Source organism: Ascaphus truei, chromosome 7 (assembly GCF_040206685.1).
Source record: "Ascaphus truei isolate aAscTru1 chromosome 7, aAscTru1.hap1, whole genome shotgun sequence".
Classification (NCBI taxonomy): Eukaryota; Metazoa; Chordata; class Amphibia; order Anura; family Ascaphidae; genus Ascaphus; species Ascaphus truei.
Genome location: NC_134489.1, coordinates 6,290,294 through 6,305,385, shown reverse-complemented (window position 1 = coordinate 6,305,385; position 15,092 = coordinate 6,290,294). Strand labels below are relative to the sequence as shown.

Genomic DNA, 15,092 nt, shown 5'->3' with positions numbered 1-15,092 from the left:
TTGTTAGGGCCCGCCAGTGTCAGTCATCAAAACCCCCTGATACCCGACTCACACATTGGAGACAGACCAGGAGGGGGTGGCGGAAACCAAAGATTCCTGCCACGCTCGAGCAAGTCAAAGACAGCGACTACAGTGGCGAAGGGTCAGAAACAGTGATACACAATATTTCCTCATATACACTGACCCCAGCAGAAACATCAGTACTTAATAAAGGCCTTTCATACGTTCCCACTTATATACAGGAGTCCTTCAGTTGGGAGGTGGATATATAAGTTAAATCGTCGCTTGAGGCTTAAGGATTTCTTTAGTCAAACTGATGCAAGGCTGGAATCCACGTATCAACCTTTGGAGTTGGAAAATTAATAAATTCAAACCTAGTACTGTAGTAACTTTGACCCACATGTGGTTAATCATAAACATCACAACTTTTATGGGTTTGCTGAGAAAGAGACTAGACAAGCGGTCAAAAGTCATAAGACTAGCTTTTACAACTTGTCTAGAGAAGAAAAGAATGCTTTAAGATCACTCAAATCAAATAAAGACATCATCATAAAAGCCGCTGACAAGGGGGATGGTATAGTAGTGATGTCTTACAAAAACTATAGAGATTAAATTTGAATGCACCTGAACAACACAAGACATTATAAGAAATTGCCTTCAGACCCCACTAACATCTATAAAAATTAAATAGATTCAATCATTAGGATGGGTACCAATAATGTTTGGATTTCAGAAGAAACTGCAAAATTTCTCACACAGGATTTTCCGAAAATACCTGTTATGTACTCATTACCGAAGACACACAAGTCCTTGACTTCACCGCCTGGGAGACCTATAATTTCAGCATGGGGATCCCTATGCCACCCTCTCTCACAATATGTGGATTATTTACTGCAGCCATTAGTACATGAGATGACATCATATACGCAGGATACCACCAGCTTCATCAACCAACAGGCAGAGATCAAACATGATCTGACAGGCATTCTATTGGTCACTCTAGACGTCTCGAGTTTATACACAAATATTCCCCACCAGGATGGAGTTGATGTTATCAGGGATTTACTTGGAACACATCCCATTCCGCTTGGACCACCTGCAGAATTTCTTGTGGTCTTAATAGAATTGATTCTACACAAAAACTTCTTTAAGTTTGAGAGGTCATACTATCTACAACTAATGGGGACGGCGATGGGGTCAAATATGGCCCCATCGTACGCAAATCTCTTTATGGATGCTTATGAAAAAACTCACCTTCTCACTGATGCACCACACTCCTCATGTATTATACACTATAAGAGATACATTGATGAAATATTCATGCTTTGGGAGGGATCTGAGAAAAATTTACTAGAGTTTGTAGCCCATATTAAGGAGATACCGTCTACCATTAGGTTCATGGAATGCCATAGCCCTATACAAATCACATTCTTGGACACTGTCGTTTTTCTTAATAATGGCAAACTTGGCACACGTGTTTTTTTTTTTTTTTTGTTACTTAAATTTTTTATTGAGCATTTTCAAACATACAAAATAAGATAAACACAACATACTACACAAAAGAATAGGGGGATACAGTAATACAAATAAACTGGTTGTGGAACAATAGAGAAGAGGGAGATCGGGGAGGGGGGGGGAAGGGATAGCATTTGTACCAATATCGCACTGTATTCAACAATTTAAATACCACATGTATCACTGTTCAAAGTATTCTAGTCTATATATGGGGCTATACCTGCATGGCGGAACCAAGGAGCCCAAATATCAGAGAATTGTGAGGTAAAGCCGTTCAGATAGGCTGAGAGTTTTTCCATATAGACTGTATGCCAAATGTTGTTGTTTATTTGATTTAAGGATGGGGGGGCCGGTTGTTTCCAATTTTTGGCGATTGTACACCGTGTAGCGTTTAAAATTTAGGATATTACTCTAGCTTTTTTTTTGGAGATATTAGCCATTGGTTTTCCTAGTAACATATATACTGGGTCGTGTGGGACAGAGATTTCTAGTATCTTGTGTATTAAGGTGAACATTTCCATCCATGTTTGTTGGATTTTGGGGCATGACCAGAATATGTGCAGTATATTCCCCTCTTCAGCACAACCACGCCAGCACAGAGGGGAAACGCCTGGAAGAAAAGAGTGCAACCTGGCAGGAGTCATATACCATCTGAATATTAACTTGTAAATATTCTCATTAATTACAACGCAAAATGAATTTTTGGAAGCAGCTTCCCAGATGTCTGTCCAGGTATCGAGATCTATACAGACGTTAAGATCCTTTTCCCAGGATACCATATAGTTATCGGGGGTAAACTGTGATAAATTCTGGAGATAATGCCCTTTGTGTGGGGCTGGTGTAGACACCAGTCCTCATACAGAGTTAAAGTATGGGGTTGACTTGGCTTGTAAATTGATTGGATATAGTGCCTAACCTGAAGAAATCTGAAGAATTCAGAGAAGGGGATATCATGGTTTGTTTGTAGTGAAGCAAATGGGGGGGACTTTCCCTTGAGTGAGGATATCCTTGACTCTTGTGAGTCCTTTTTGAATCCAGGTATGGGAGTGCGGGTTTCCTGTGTAAAAAGGAAGGGAGGGGTCCGAGAAAAGTGGTTGCATAAGGGAAGGGGAATCGGCTAGTTGGAATTTGGTTTTGAGGGAATCCCAGAGATTACAGGTAAAGGATATCACCTGGTTCTTGTAGATCTCAGGTGGTCTAGACTTTTTGTTGAGCCAGAGAAGCCTTTTTATTTTACATGGGGAACAAATCAGGTCCTCTATCTCGACCCACCTCCTTTTGGTAGGGTTTGAATGCCAGCTAATGAGTTGCCCTAGCTGTGCAGATCTATAGTAGTTTTGTAAGTTCGGGAGACCCACCTGGCCTGTTATGCCTGCACCAATCTGCAGTGTCTCCCTGTAGCTCTTCCTGTCCCACCTCCGTTCCTAATTGGACCTCTCTGCTCTCAGTCTTTGCTCGACATAGTCTCTGTATGGAAGTACTTCGGGATTCTCTCAGTGTTTTCACAGGTTCTGACGCGGCTTGTACGACTACCCCCTCTGGCTCTCGATCTCGGCACTCCTTGGATAACGCTCACTCTGGTAACCCCTTGAACACGGCTTGGACTACGACCTATCTCTACTCTCCACTCCCTGACTTCGGTAAGGCATCCTTCACTCTATCTCTACAACCGGTACCGGCAAGTATTACTACTAGTATTACCTTACTACACCTGGTCTGGCAACGCTTCATACCACACTCCGGACACGCTCCCTTTGCTGCGGGTGCGTGTATTACCACTTCCCCCTTCAGCTCAAGGGACGGGTCTGGTCTGCGGGCAGCACCGGCGTAACAGCCTCCTTCTGATTTGGATTTATAAAGAATATCTTTACGAACTCTGGGTCGCCTATTTTGCCAGAAAAACTTCAAAATTTTCTTCTGTATATTATTTAGGTCTTTCTGACAGATTTTAACCAGGAGAGTTTGGAAGAGATAGAGGAGTCTAGGTAGAATATTCATTTTAATGGTGGTTATTCTCCCAAATCAGGATATTATATATGGATTCCAAGTGGTTAAATCCTTAGCTATCTGGTCGAAAAAGGGTTTAAAATTTGCGTTGTATAAAGTCGAGTAATCTTTTGTTAATTGGACCCCTAGATATTTAATATGGTTCGAATTCCATTTAAAGTCGAAATTTAGTTGGAGTAATTTTACTAATTCTTTAGGGAGATTTAAGCTAAGGGCCATGGATTTGGAATGATTAATTTTATAACCTGAAAGGGAGCCGAATTCTGATAGATCATGAAAAAGGTTAGGGAGGGATGTGAGAGGCTTTGAGAGCGTCAATAGTATATCACCTGCAAAAAGAGCTATTTTGAATTCTTCCTGGCCAACAGGAATACCCGCAATATTGGGGTTCATCCTTATCCGGTATGCTAATGGTTCTATGGCTAAGGCAAACAACAGAGGTGAGAGCGGACAACCCTGTCTAGTTCCATTTGATATTGAAAAGGGATCAGATAAGGAGTTGTTAGTCCTCACCGTGGCCTTTGGAGTGGAGTATAGTGTGTTTATGCTATTTAGTATTTTGGCTGTGAATCCCATCTGCGAAAGCGTGGCTGACATAAACTGCCAGTCTAATCGATCGAACGCTTTTTCTGCGTCTAAAGAGAGTAATAGAGATGGGCACTTTGTGTTTTGTGCTACGTGTATTAGATTCACTGACCTCCTAGTGTTGTCAAGGGCTTGTCTGCCCAGGACGAACCCCACCTGGTCCGGATGAACCAGTTTAGGGAGGATATTATTGAATCTGTTGGCTAAGATCTTTGCATAAAGTTTTAGATCAGTATTTAACAATGAAATAGGTCTGTAGCCAGAGCACAGCAGAGGATCTTTCCCCTCTTTTGGTATTACCACTATTGTAGCGCGAAGCATATCCCTAGGAGGGGGAAGGCCTAGTAGCATCTCATTAAATACTTTGGTAAGAAATGGGAGGAGCATTGTGGAATATTTCTTGTAATAAAAATTAGAAAATCCATCCGGACCAGGGGCCTTCCCAATTTTCAGGGATTTTATGGCTTCCATAATTTCCAGGGGCTCTATAGTTTTTTCGAGGTTTATAATATCGTTCGGATCTAGAGTGGGGAGTCGGCATTCTGCTAAGATAATTTCGGATCTTTATTGCTCTTTTGTTTTTAGCCGAGTCTCCCATTGGGCCTGGTAAGTTGTATAGGGATGTGTAATAGTCCTTAAATGCGTCGCTTATAATTTTGGGATTGTGGGATACTGAACCATTTTTAGTGTGGATGTTATGGATTTTAGCTTTAGCTTGTTTTTGCTTTAGTTGCGTGCCAGCATTCTATCTGCTTTATTACTTTTTTCATAGTATTTCTGTTGGCTCCATCTTATAGCTCTTTCTGCGTTTGACACCAACAAAAGGTTTAGTTCTCCCCTCACTGAGATTATCTGCCTGTAATTTTTCCGAGATGGATTTGATTTGTGAATAAATTCTAGTTCTGATAGTTTTTGTGTTAGTGTTTCAATTTGTTTTGTTTTTTCTTTTTTTTTTCTGAGAAGCCAGGGCAATCAGTTTGCCTTTTATCACTGATTTGTGGGCCTCCCAAACGGTAAAAGAGGAAACCTCTGGGGTATTGTTTAATTCAAAGTATTGGGCCAGTTCTTTTTCTATTAGTTGGAGATTTTGTGGGTTCAGTAGTAGGGATTCATTCAAGGACCACGACCTTGATTTATTTTTGGAAGTGAGGCCAGCCAATTTGGTTATAAGCGTAGAGTGGTCTGACCAAGCAGAGGGGGCAATTACTGCTGAGGAAATATTATCGCTAATTTGTTGGTCTATTAGGATATAGTCAATTCGAGAATAGCTATTATGGGGGTGAGAGAAAAAGGAGAAATCCTTTACATTGCTAGTAACTAATCTCCAGGAGTCTACCAACAATAGATCCTTGGTCATAGATAAAAGTCCCCGAGTAGAGGGAACTATTTTTTGTGGCGGGGCGGGACTGGGAGATTTATCTAAATTTGGGTCCATAATTACATTTAGATCTCCTGCTAAAATTAAAAGGCCTTTCTGGACAGAGAGAATTAAATTTGTTAGTTCCTGGAAAAAGGATTCTTGATTTTCATTAGGGGCATAAGTGTTGAATATTGTTATATCAGTGGAGTCCAGTGACCCTGTGATAATTTGAATTCTCCCAGCGAGATCAGTTTTAATTTTATCTATTTTGAAGTTTAAATTTTTATGGAAAAGTGTAGCTACGCCATTTTTTTTCGTGGGAGCTGATGAGTGGTAGACTAGGGGGTAGTCATTGCTGAACAGCAGTGACTGATCCTCCTTTTTCAAATGAGTTTCTTGTAGCAAAATTATATCTCCTGCCAGTCTTTTGGCTTCCGAAAGGGCAATACGTCTCTTTCGGGGGGTGTTTAAGCCCTTGGTGTTTTGGGATATTATATTAATCGGCATGGTGGTGGTTCAAGTTTCTATAATACAAATGAACAGAGTGATAACTTACATATAGTTGAAGAGTCGGTACATCCGTCTTCGGAAACGATCTGGTATGAGAACATATACAACGAGAGATATACATGTTATTACATAGTAGTGGCAAATGCTTGCAAAACTTGGAGGAGGGGAGGGATAGAGAAGGAGGGGAGGGATAGAGAGGGAGGGGAGGGGTAAACCGAGGACCCCGGCATCCAAACATTGTTTGGGGAGACCAGCCATAGTGGGACCCATGGTGCGAGTCTCTCACACTCACAGGTTAAATGAACATGACGGGGGCGGGTGGTGGCCCAGCGGCTCGACGCCGCAGTGCTCCTTTGTTTAGATCTTACACATCAGGGAAATAAAAGCAAGAATGGGGGGCATTGAACGTTATAACTGTTTACATCAACATATCCTTTCTCAATTTTAGAAGCATTAAGTAGGGTTGGCTGGCAGCTATAGTTTAGCAGACTCTGCATTCGTAGTCTAAAGGGGGAGAGGGATAAATAATATGGAAAAAGTTACCTAAAACGTAACCTTTAAAATTTTAGCCTGTAATAAAGAATTAGTAGCTGAACTTTGGGAGCCTAATTCTATTATAGACAACATATAGACTTATATTACAAGTACACTTTTATCTAGAAAACAGTTCCAAACAAACATTGTAAATCAGTCCCTTTAAGTGTTCGGGTTAGTTCAAACTGATTATCAAACTTTGAATGTCTCAAACTTGTGGGTAACTTGGGAGAACAGTTTCACAATGAACAAGGAAATAACCTAGATTTTGGGACTTGTACGTTCTAGAAACGTAGAAACTAAAAACTCGGTAACTTCTTGATGTGCAGGTTGTCGTGGTCGTTGTGGCTTGATCGAGTTGGTCGATGTGTTCCAGGTACCGCAACCGTTGGCTAGTTTTTAGGTGGGTTACTGGAGTGGGCCATGCCTCGATTAGTACCTTAAGTCCAGACCTTGTTTTGGCTTATCTGCCATCTTAAATGGGTGTTAAGTAAGTGTCCAGCTCTAGTTCTTCAAGTGGGTTGGGTCTTTGTTTGCCTAGAGGTTGGTGTTTTCACCCATGCCTGGCGTTGTGTCATAGGTGAATGACGAGGCCTTTGAGAGGCCTCCGGATCCTCTGGTTCGAGTAGGCCCAATGATCGTAGTTTTTCCTCACCTTCTTCTGGTGAGAGTAGAATGTACATCGTCTCTTGGTAAGTGAACAATATTTTGCACGGGAAACCCCAGCGATAGCGGATTTTATTGTTCCGCAGAGAGTTGGTGATCTGCGCAAACATTCTCCGCTTATTCAGCGTGATTTCAGCCAAGTCCAGAAAGATGAGGAGTGGTCTATCTGCTCTATCTTTGGGGTGGTTCTAGCGGCTCTCAATATTTCCTCTTTAATACGGAAGTAGTGTAGGCGTGTGATCACGTCTCGTGGCTTTGCTGGGTCTAGGCCTTTCGGTCTAGGAAGCCTATGTGCTCTGTCCATCTGAAGTTTTTCATCCGATGTTTCGGGTAACAGGGACATGAAAAGCCAAGTGAGGTATGCGTCCAATTGGGTGTTGTCCACTTCTTCCGGGATACCTCTGATCCACAGGTTATTGCGTCTTGACCGGTTCTCCGTATCTTCCAGTTTTTCAAAAATTGTTTTAACTTGAGTTTTTAATTCTTCAATTTCTTGCGCTTGGGTCTCTTGTGCATGGGCGGTGTTATCCACCTTCTCCTCCAGGTCCACGATGTGGTCTCCTATGGAGGCAATCTCCTCCCTGATGCTGCGGCGGAAACTCTGCATCTCAGAGTGGAAAGAGCTTTTTATTTCTTGAACAAACACCATATTTTTTTTGCGGGTAAGTGGAGCGTCCGTCTCTTCTCCAGAATCTGGTTCTGAATCTGCGTCTCCGCCTGCGGTAGATGCTTCTTGGTCTTTGGAGCTTTGTTTTTTGAAGAAGAGGGATGCCTCGCGTTGGACCGCTGTTTTTTTTTGTTGTTTAGAGGGCAGCATATTTGTTGTTAGTCAGTCAATTTTTGCTAAAAGTAGAGCAGGGTTTGTTGGAGTGGTATAAACAGAAGGATGTTAAATTGAGATGAGCCCCCTCATTCTTAAAATGTCCCGATCACACACACATTGTTTACATTTCTTTATTTGATTTTGGGTTGAGCCTTTATTCCTTGATAATTTGGTCCCTTCTTTCTCATCTGGGCTAAGCCTGCACTGGGCCCAGTGGGCAATTTAAAGGGGGTAGCAGGGCTCAGAGTAGGGTTTACTTGGAGGAAAGATTGTTAGCAGATCTTTGCTTGATTTAGTTGAGCCTTTGTTCCTTGACACTTTGATCAACCCCCTCTTATATGGGCAGATTTTATAGACTGTACTAGGCCCAGTGGGAAGTTTATAAAAGATATTGGTGCTCACAATAAGGGTAAGTTGTAGGGGAGGGTGAGTGATTTTATTGACACTTTCTTCTAGCTCTTTTGCTTTCAGTTTGTCTGACTTTTCTTTAATCAAATGCAGTTTGTGTGCTGTGACTGGACCGAGATTGCCGCCGGCCGCCCCTCAGCACTGTTTATGCAGGCTGGGTGGACCAAGATGGCTGCCGGCATCCGGCCCCGGCAGAGCATGGGCATGCCGGGATGATTTGAGAGGAGCAACGACCCCCTCGCCTACCGCAGCGCACCTCCGGTGCAGTATAGCACGGGATCCCCCTTACATCCTTCTGTTTGGGAGTTTGTATCGGCAGATACTAGTGCCGCCTCCTGGTCCCGGCGGCCATCTTGGATTTTTCTTGGAGGCAGAGGGGGGACCCGCGAACGATCTAGCGGTCACGGAGCCAGATCCGGCTTCAATCGAGGGAGCCCAAAGGTACTATAGGTTGTACCAGTCTTTGGGAAGTGTTTTGGGGTGCTTTTCCCCCCGATCTCGAGGGTCTTTCCCTGGTTTGTTTGTGGATTACTGAGGAGCAGAGCAGACTGCGACCAGCACGCTCCGCCTCTTAGCCACGCCCCCTGGCACACGTGTTTTTAATAAACCGACGGACAGGAACACCTTACTGGATGCAGGTAGCCACCACCCGTCAATTTTGAAGAAAGGTCTTCCATATTCCCAAATGCTGAGGGCAAGACGCATCACAAGTAATCCATTGGAGGTGGACACTGCACTAATAGAGATGGCAGACCGATTCTCAACAGGCCCTTAAGAAGGCAAAAATTCCAACCCGGGAAGAACTTCTGACGCCGTCTATTAGACAACAGGAGCTGGATCGATTTAATGTGGTCTCTACTTACAGTACATCGTCGAGATTGATACAGAACAGTATCAGAAGTAATTGGCATCTTAGCCAATGACAGAAAAATTGGGAAATATTTTTCAGCACCACCCCTTTTCTGTTATAAGAGAGGACCAAGTTTGGGAGATTCACTGTCCTTATTGCATCCTGTGGAAACATATATGTCACCTACAACTTGGTTGACAAAAGTACACGGCGTACAAAAATGTAAGGGTTGCATTAATTGCCAGTATCTCCTCTTGGGGAAATCTTTTGCTCATCCACATAGAGGTACCCCCATCAAAATTAACTATTTTTTAAATTGTGAATCTAGATACGTGTGTACATCATCAGATGATAATGTGGATTATGCTATGTGGGTAAAACCTCCAGGATGCTGAAAGACCGGATTGCTATGCATATCAACACTTAATGAGTGAAAAAATTAGGGAGAGAACCCTCTGGTGATGCTCTAACTATGCAAGGAAGTCCATAAATAATTCAAAAAATATATATCAGTATATTTAGAAAAACGGCATAAAACATAGAAGAATAAAGCGTTGTATCCGAGTGTCTGGTGGGTATGCCGATGGTGTGTGTGTGCCTGAATACCCCCACCTCACCTGTATGAAGCCGTAGGAAAGATCTCACCGCGCCGATCGAACACACCCCCCCCGAAGATGTATGATGGGGTAAAAACCTCCTCAGCCGTACGTGCGGCAACCCGGTATGTGGGGACTGGCAGATGGAAATGGAGACCTGCAAGCAGAGTCTCCCGCCGTCTTGCCGGGTGCCAGATGGATGTCCTCCGGAGTACCGGGCCGTAGCTGTCGGAGGGGTAGGTGATGGCTGATGGTAGAGAAGACAGGACTATCCACTCCTCCGTCAGATGTCCGTCAGTGGAGTTACTTCCCGGTGCAGGTGAGGGGAACGGTTATCGGCTACACACTGGCTAATCCCCAGACTCTCCGCAGCTAGGAGAGAGGAAATCCTCTTGGTGTTCACAGCTGATCCGCAATAAGAATGCCGTGGCGTGCTGCAATACTAGGGTAAGAAATCAAAAACGTAGAAGAGGAGTAGAGCACTGCCAGAAATATAAAAAATCAAAAAAAGGGCCGGTTGCAAAATAGATTATTTATTAGGCATATAAGCCAAAAAAAGAACAAACACACTAACGTTTAAAAACTCTGACGCGTTTCCCGCCGTGGAGGCGCTTTATCAAAGAGTACTTAGGCTCTGTTCACGTCGGATTATATAATGGTCAGAGGTAAGTATACGCCCACAATTAAGTGAATGTTAATGGTATATGCAATCAGCTGATACCCCATGTAAGCAAAAGATCTCAATTTAGAAAGGCGCCCTAACCTCTGCACATGATACAAATCCGGTGGAGCTCAACAATATATCACAGTTGACATGTAAACAAATATAAAAACAGAAGACTAATGCCTATACAAAAACAAAACGATATCCAAAAGAATCAAACATATCTATTGATGAAAATACTATATTTACTAAAAGAATGTGTATATATATGTATAAAAAATGTGTATAACAAATTATGAGTATAAAATAATAAATATTTTGCCTTATTTTAAAGAAAGCCAAGTATAAGTGTAATATGTTATCTAATTAGAGAAAAACGAAAATGTTAATGTATATGTGTAATAAATGTGCCAATAACAAAATAATAAAAAATATATATATATATAATGAAATACTATGTGTATAAATATGTAATATATGTATGTGAGATAATATGAAAAAAATCATAAATAATAAACATTAGTCTTAGAAGTATATAACAAAAAATGTGCAATAAAACCAAAAGATTAAAAAACCCTGATGTAACATATGGGGGCCTATGCAGAGAGCAGCGAATTTGAAAAATGGCGAATTTATTAAAAAGTAGCTTTTTTGGAGAGTTTTATTCTCCATATGCAGAAAAGTGCGAATTCTGCTATGTTTAACATGGATGCGTGTGGCGAGTTTAAATTGGCGAGATGCGCGCTTCAGAAACGTGAAAACACAAATTCGCGCCTTTTTTTTCCCTTTGTAATGGCCGCGAGCGGCCGCTTCTTGCCAATTTTTTCTGGCGAGGCAAAAAGGAGACAATCGCGCCATTTTAGCGGCTCTCTGCATTAGGATATTTTTAAAACTGGCGAGATTGAGGTTCTCGCCAGCCGCGAGGCGAGTTTTACAAATAGAAAAGAAAAATTGGCGCGTTTTTCGGAAATCTCCATTTTCTGCTGTTTTCTGCACGATTTTCTCCAAAAAATGGCGAATTTCGAAATAGCGCTGCTCTCTGCATAGGCCCCATGATGTATTATATAATAGTCACCAATGTGTAGTGGTAATATACCAAAATAAACGATAAATGCTAATAATATTTAATCATTAAGTAATAATTATTCAGATTGAAAAAATATATATAAAAAGTATATATATATATAAAAAGTATATGTAAATATATATATTAGTAGAAAAACTAATCCACCAAAAGTACAGTACATAAAGAACTGATATCATGATATGATGACATATCTTTAAGTATAAATCAGAGACAATAAATGGTAAAGGATATGTAGATATAAACAGCCATATAGGCAAAATATACAATTATAATTATATTCAAATAAAAACATAATAATAAAACATTTAAATGAGAACATAAACATAGAACAAATCTTCAAACAGATACATTAAAGATATATATAAACTAAATACATGTATAAAAAAAATAATGAATTTGAATAACAAAGAAAACAAAAACTATTATATATGCATAATATTATAAAAAAATGCTTCAATTCCCAGTCAACGTTGATGCCTGAGGGTTGCATAGTGTCTAAACTATACATCTAGAACATTTCTTTCCTGTTCAACATGCCCAACCTATCTCCTCCCCTAGTTGGGGCATGTATATGGTCTATCCCTGAGAACGTGAAGTTTTTAATAGTCCCCTGTGGGCAATTGGAAAAATGTCTAGAGACCGGATGTAATTGGTCTTTTTTATTTATCGCACGGACATGTTCCATAATTCTGTTCTTGAGGGGTCTTATGGTGCGACCCACATAACCCTTCTCACACCCACATCTTAGAAGATATACAGTGTAACTAGAATTACAATTGATGAAGGTGTGTATAGTTTGCTCTCTTTTGAGGTTTATACAATTAAGTTTTTTTCTTTTTTTAGCAAACTTACAAATCCCACAGTGTCCACATGGGTAAAAACCCTTTGGTATATTTTTTATCCTATTGAAATTTGTTTTTGAGTCAAACAAACTAGGGGAGAGGAATGTACCCAGCGATTTAGCCTTCCTAAATATCAATTTCTAAGATGTGGGTGTGAGAAGGGTTATGTGGGTCGCATCATAAGACCCCTCAAGAACAGAATTATGGAACATGTCCGTGCGATAAATAAAAAAGACCAATTACATCCGGTCTCTAGACATTTTTCCAATTGCCCACAGGGGACTATTAAAAACTTCACGTTCTCAGGGATAGACCATATACATGCCCCAACTAGGGGAGGAGATAGGTTGGGCATGTTGAACAGGAAAGAAATGTTCTGGATGTATAGTTTAGACACTATGCAACCCTCAGGCATCAACGTTGACTGGGAATTGAAGCATTTTTTATAATATTATGCATATATAATAGTTTTTGTTTTCTTTGTTATTCAAATTCATTATTTTTTTTATACATGTATTTAGTTTATATATATCTTTAATGTATCTGTTTGAAGATTTGTTCTATGTTTATGTTCTCATTTAAATGTTTTATTATGTTTTCATTTGAATATAATTATAATTGTATATTTTGCCTATATGGCTGTTTATATCTACATATCCTTTACCATTTATTGTCTCTGATTTATACTTAAAGATATGTCATCATATCATGATATCAGTTCTTTATGTACTGTACTTTTCAGACAGGGAGAGGGAAAAAAACGGAGCACTATCTCCAATGCTGTAAAAAACAGCCAATAAACCACAGGGTATGCGTTCCCAAAATAAAGCTATTTAATGGCTCAAGAATCAGTTACAAAACACACCAACGCGTTTCAGACCTTAGTGGTCCTTTATCAAGGTGAATACACAATTTCTAAAGAGAGTGTGATTTATACTTACCCCAAAGCCGCGCGGACCAGTCGCGAAGACTTCTGGGTGCGTCACGTGTCTCGGGTGCTAACCCCGCGACCTGCGACGTCATCCCGTCGGTTGCTGCAGTGGGGGTGCATAGCCGCATCAGGCGCGCGACGTCACTACGCATAGGCTCGTGTGGGGGGAGCAAGGCGTCTGTGTAACTGTCCACAAGAACTGCCAGTGCTCCTCCTCCCTCCGCCTAGATGTTACGGTGCGCGTGACGTCACCACGCCGCGCGCGTGACGTAAACACGTCACAATGCATCCCATTGCTAAGCAACTAGGTCCCCTCGGCTCTGGGGAGGCACAATACAATAGAAACAACTTTATTAACATAGACAATAACACTCTCCAATCTACAGTGAAAATAAAAACAAGAAAAGACAATAAAAAATGATTAAAACATAATGATAATTTAAAAAAAAAAAAAACAGCATATCATGAAGGCAATTGATCCATATATGATCAATCCATGACTGAGTGACAACCTTGGAGAAAATAATTTCAATTCGATCTTAATGAATTTGTGTAATGTTTGTAGTGTAGGTGTCAGAAACTTTTGTGGTTAATAGTATGTCTTGGCATAAGCAGCTTAACATTACCATAATATAAGTTCTGAACCTATGAGAGAATGAGACTGAATTAAGGATTGCAAACCAGTTACATAACGAATGATTATTTAAATACACATATAGAGATGAAATCTTTTACGGCTATATATTCTATATTGTATATGTAATTGCGATATCCATGGTTTGCAACTAGATGAACTTCATAATCTGTGCACGTGCTGCTAACAAATATTCAAACACACAATATGTTAGAAAGAGGGGTACATCTCCAGTGGGCAAACAGAACTTAAGTATCGAATAGAAGAGAACCTATATCCCAGTCTGAATTTAGACCATGCGGGATACGGGTTTGAAGGGTAAATATCCAGTAAAGCTCTCTTCTATTCAAAATACTTAATCTGTTGCCCCCTCTAATTGGGTTCGGCACATGCTCAATGCCCATGAAGGACATGTTGCTAGAATCGCCCATGCTACAATTACTAAAATGTAGGGATACAGGATGGTTAATATCTTTTTTTATAATCAACCTTAAGTGTTCAAGGATGCGAACCTTGAGATTTCTTATAGTCCTTCCTATATATTGTTTGCCGCACCCGCAGCTTAACAAATACACTACATAAGTGGTATCGCAATTAATGAATGAATTTATATGATATCTTTTACCTGTTTGTTTAGAACAAAAATCTGTCTTGCTATTCATATGTTTACATATCTTACATTTAGAGCAAACATAACTGCCCTTAGGTAATTTAACCGTTGGATTCTTGGTGGATTCAAATAGGCTTCTAGAGACATGGTTGGCAATAGTTTTGGCCTTCCTGAAGACTATTCGTGGTCCTTCCTCGTAGATGGATTGTAACATTGGATCTGCTGCTAAGACCCCCCAATGTTTCTTAACTATAGCTTTGATATTATTGGCTTGGTTATTGTGTTGTAGTACAAGAAACGGGGAGTTTGGATATATTTTTTTTTTATTTTTTTTTTTTTTGCTAAGAATAAGTCTTTAAGTTTCTATGAGAACTGTTGTGTACAGGATATGAAAGAACTAATTGTTGAAAATATGGATGACTCTGATGATCCATCCACCTTTTTAGGTAGACGGCCTTCAGGGTTAAAGA

General features: G+C 40.6%; 1 protein-coding gene across 3 annotated transcripts in view; it reads left to right on the top strand.

The window, feature by feature from the left end:
• The window catches only part of LOC142498665 (cytochrome P450 2A4-like), a 58,401-nt gene that overhangs the window by 23,512 nt on the left and 19,797 nt on the right, over nucleotides 1-15,092 (top strand). Inside the window, exon 9 of one of the 3 annotated variants that reach the window (XM_075606917.1) lies at nucleotides 3,024-3,155. The exons of the other annotated variants lie outside the window; for them this stretch is intronic. Coding sequence (XP_075463032.1) covers nucleotides 3,024-3,155 — 132 coding nt within the window. The remainder of the gene's footprint in view (nucleotides 1-3,023; nucleotides 3,156-15,092) is intronic. 3 annotated transcript variants of the gene reach the window in all.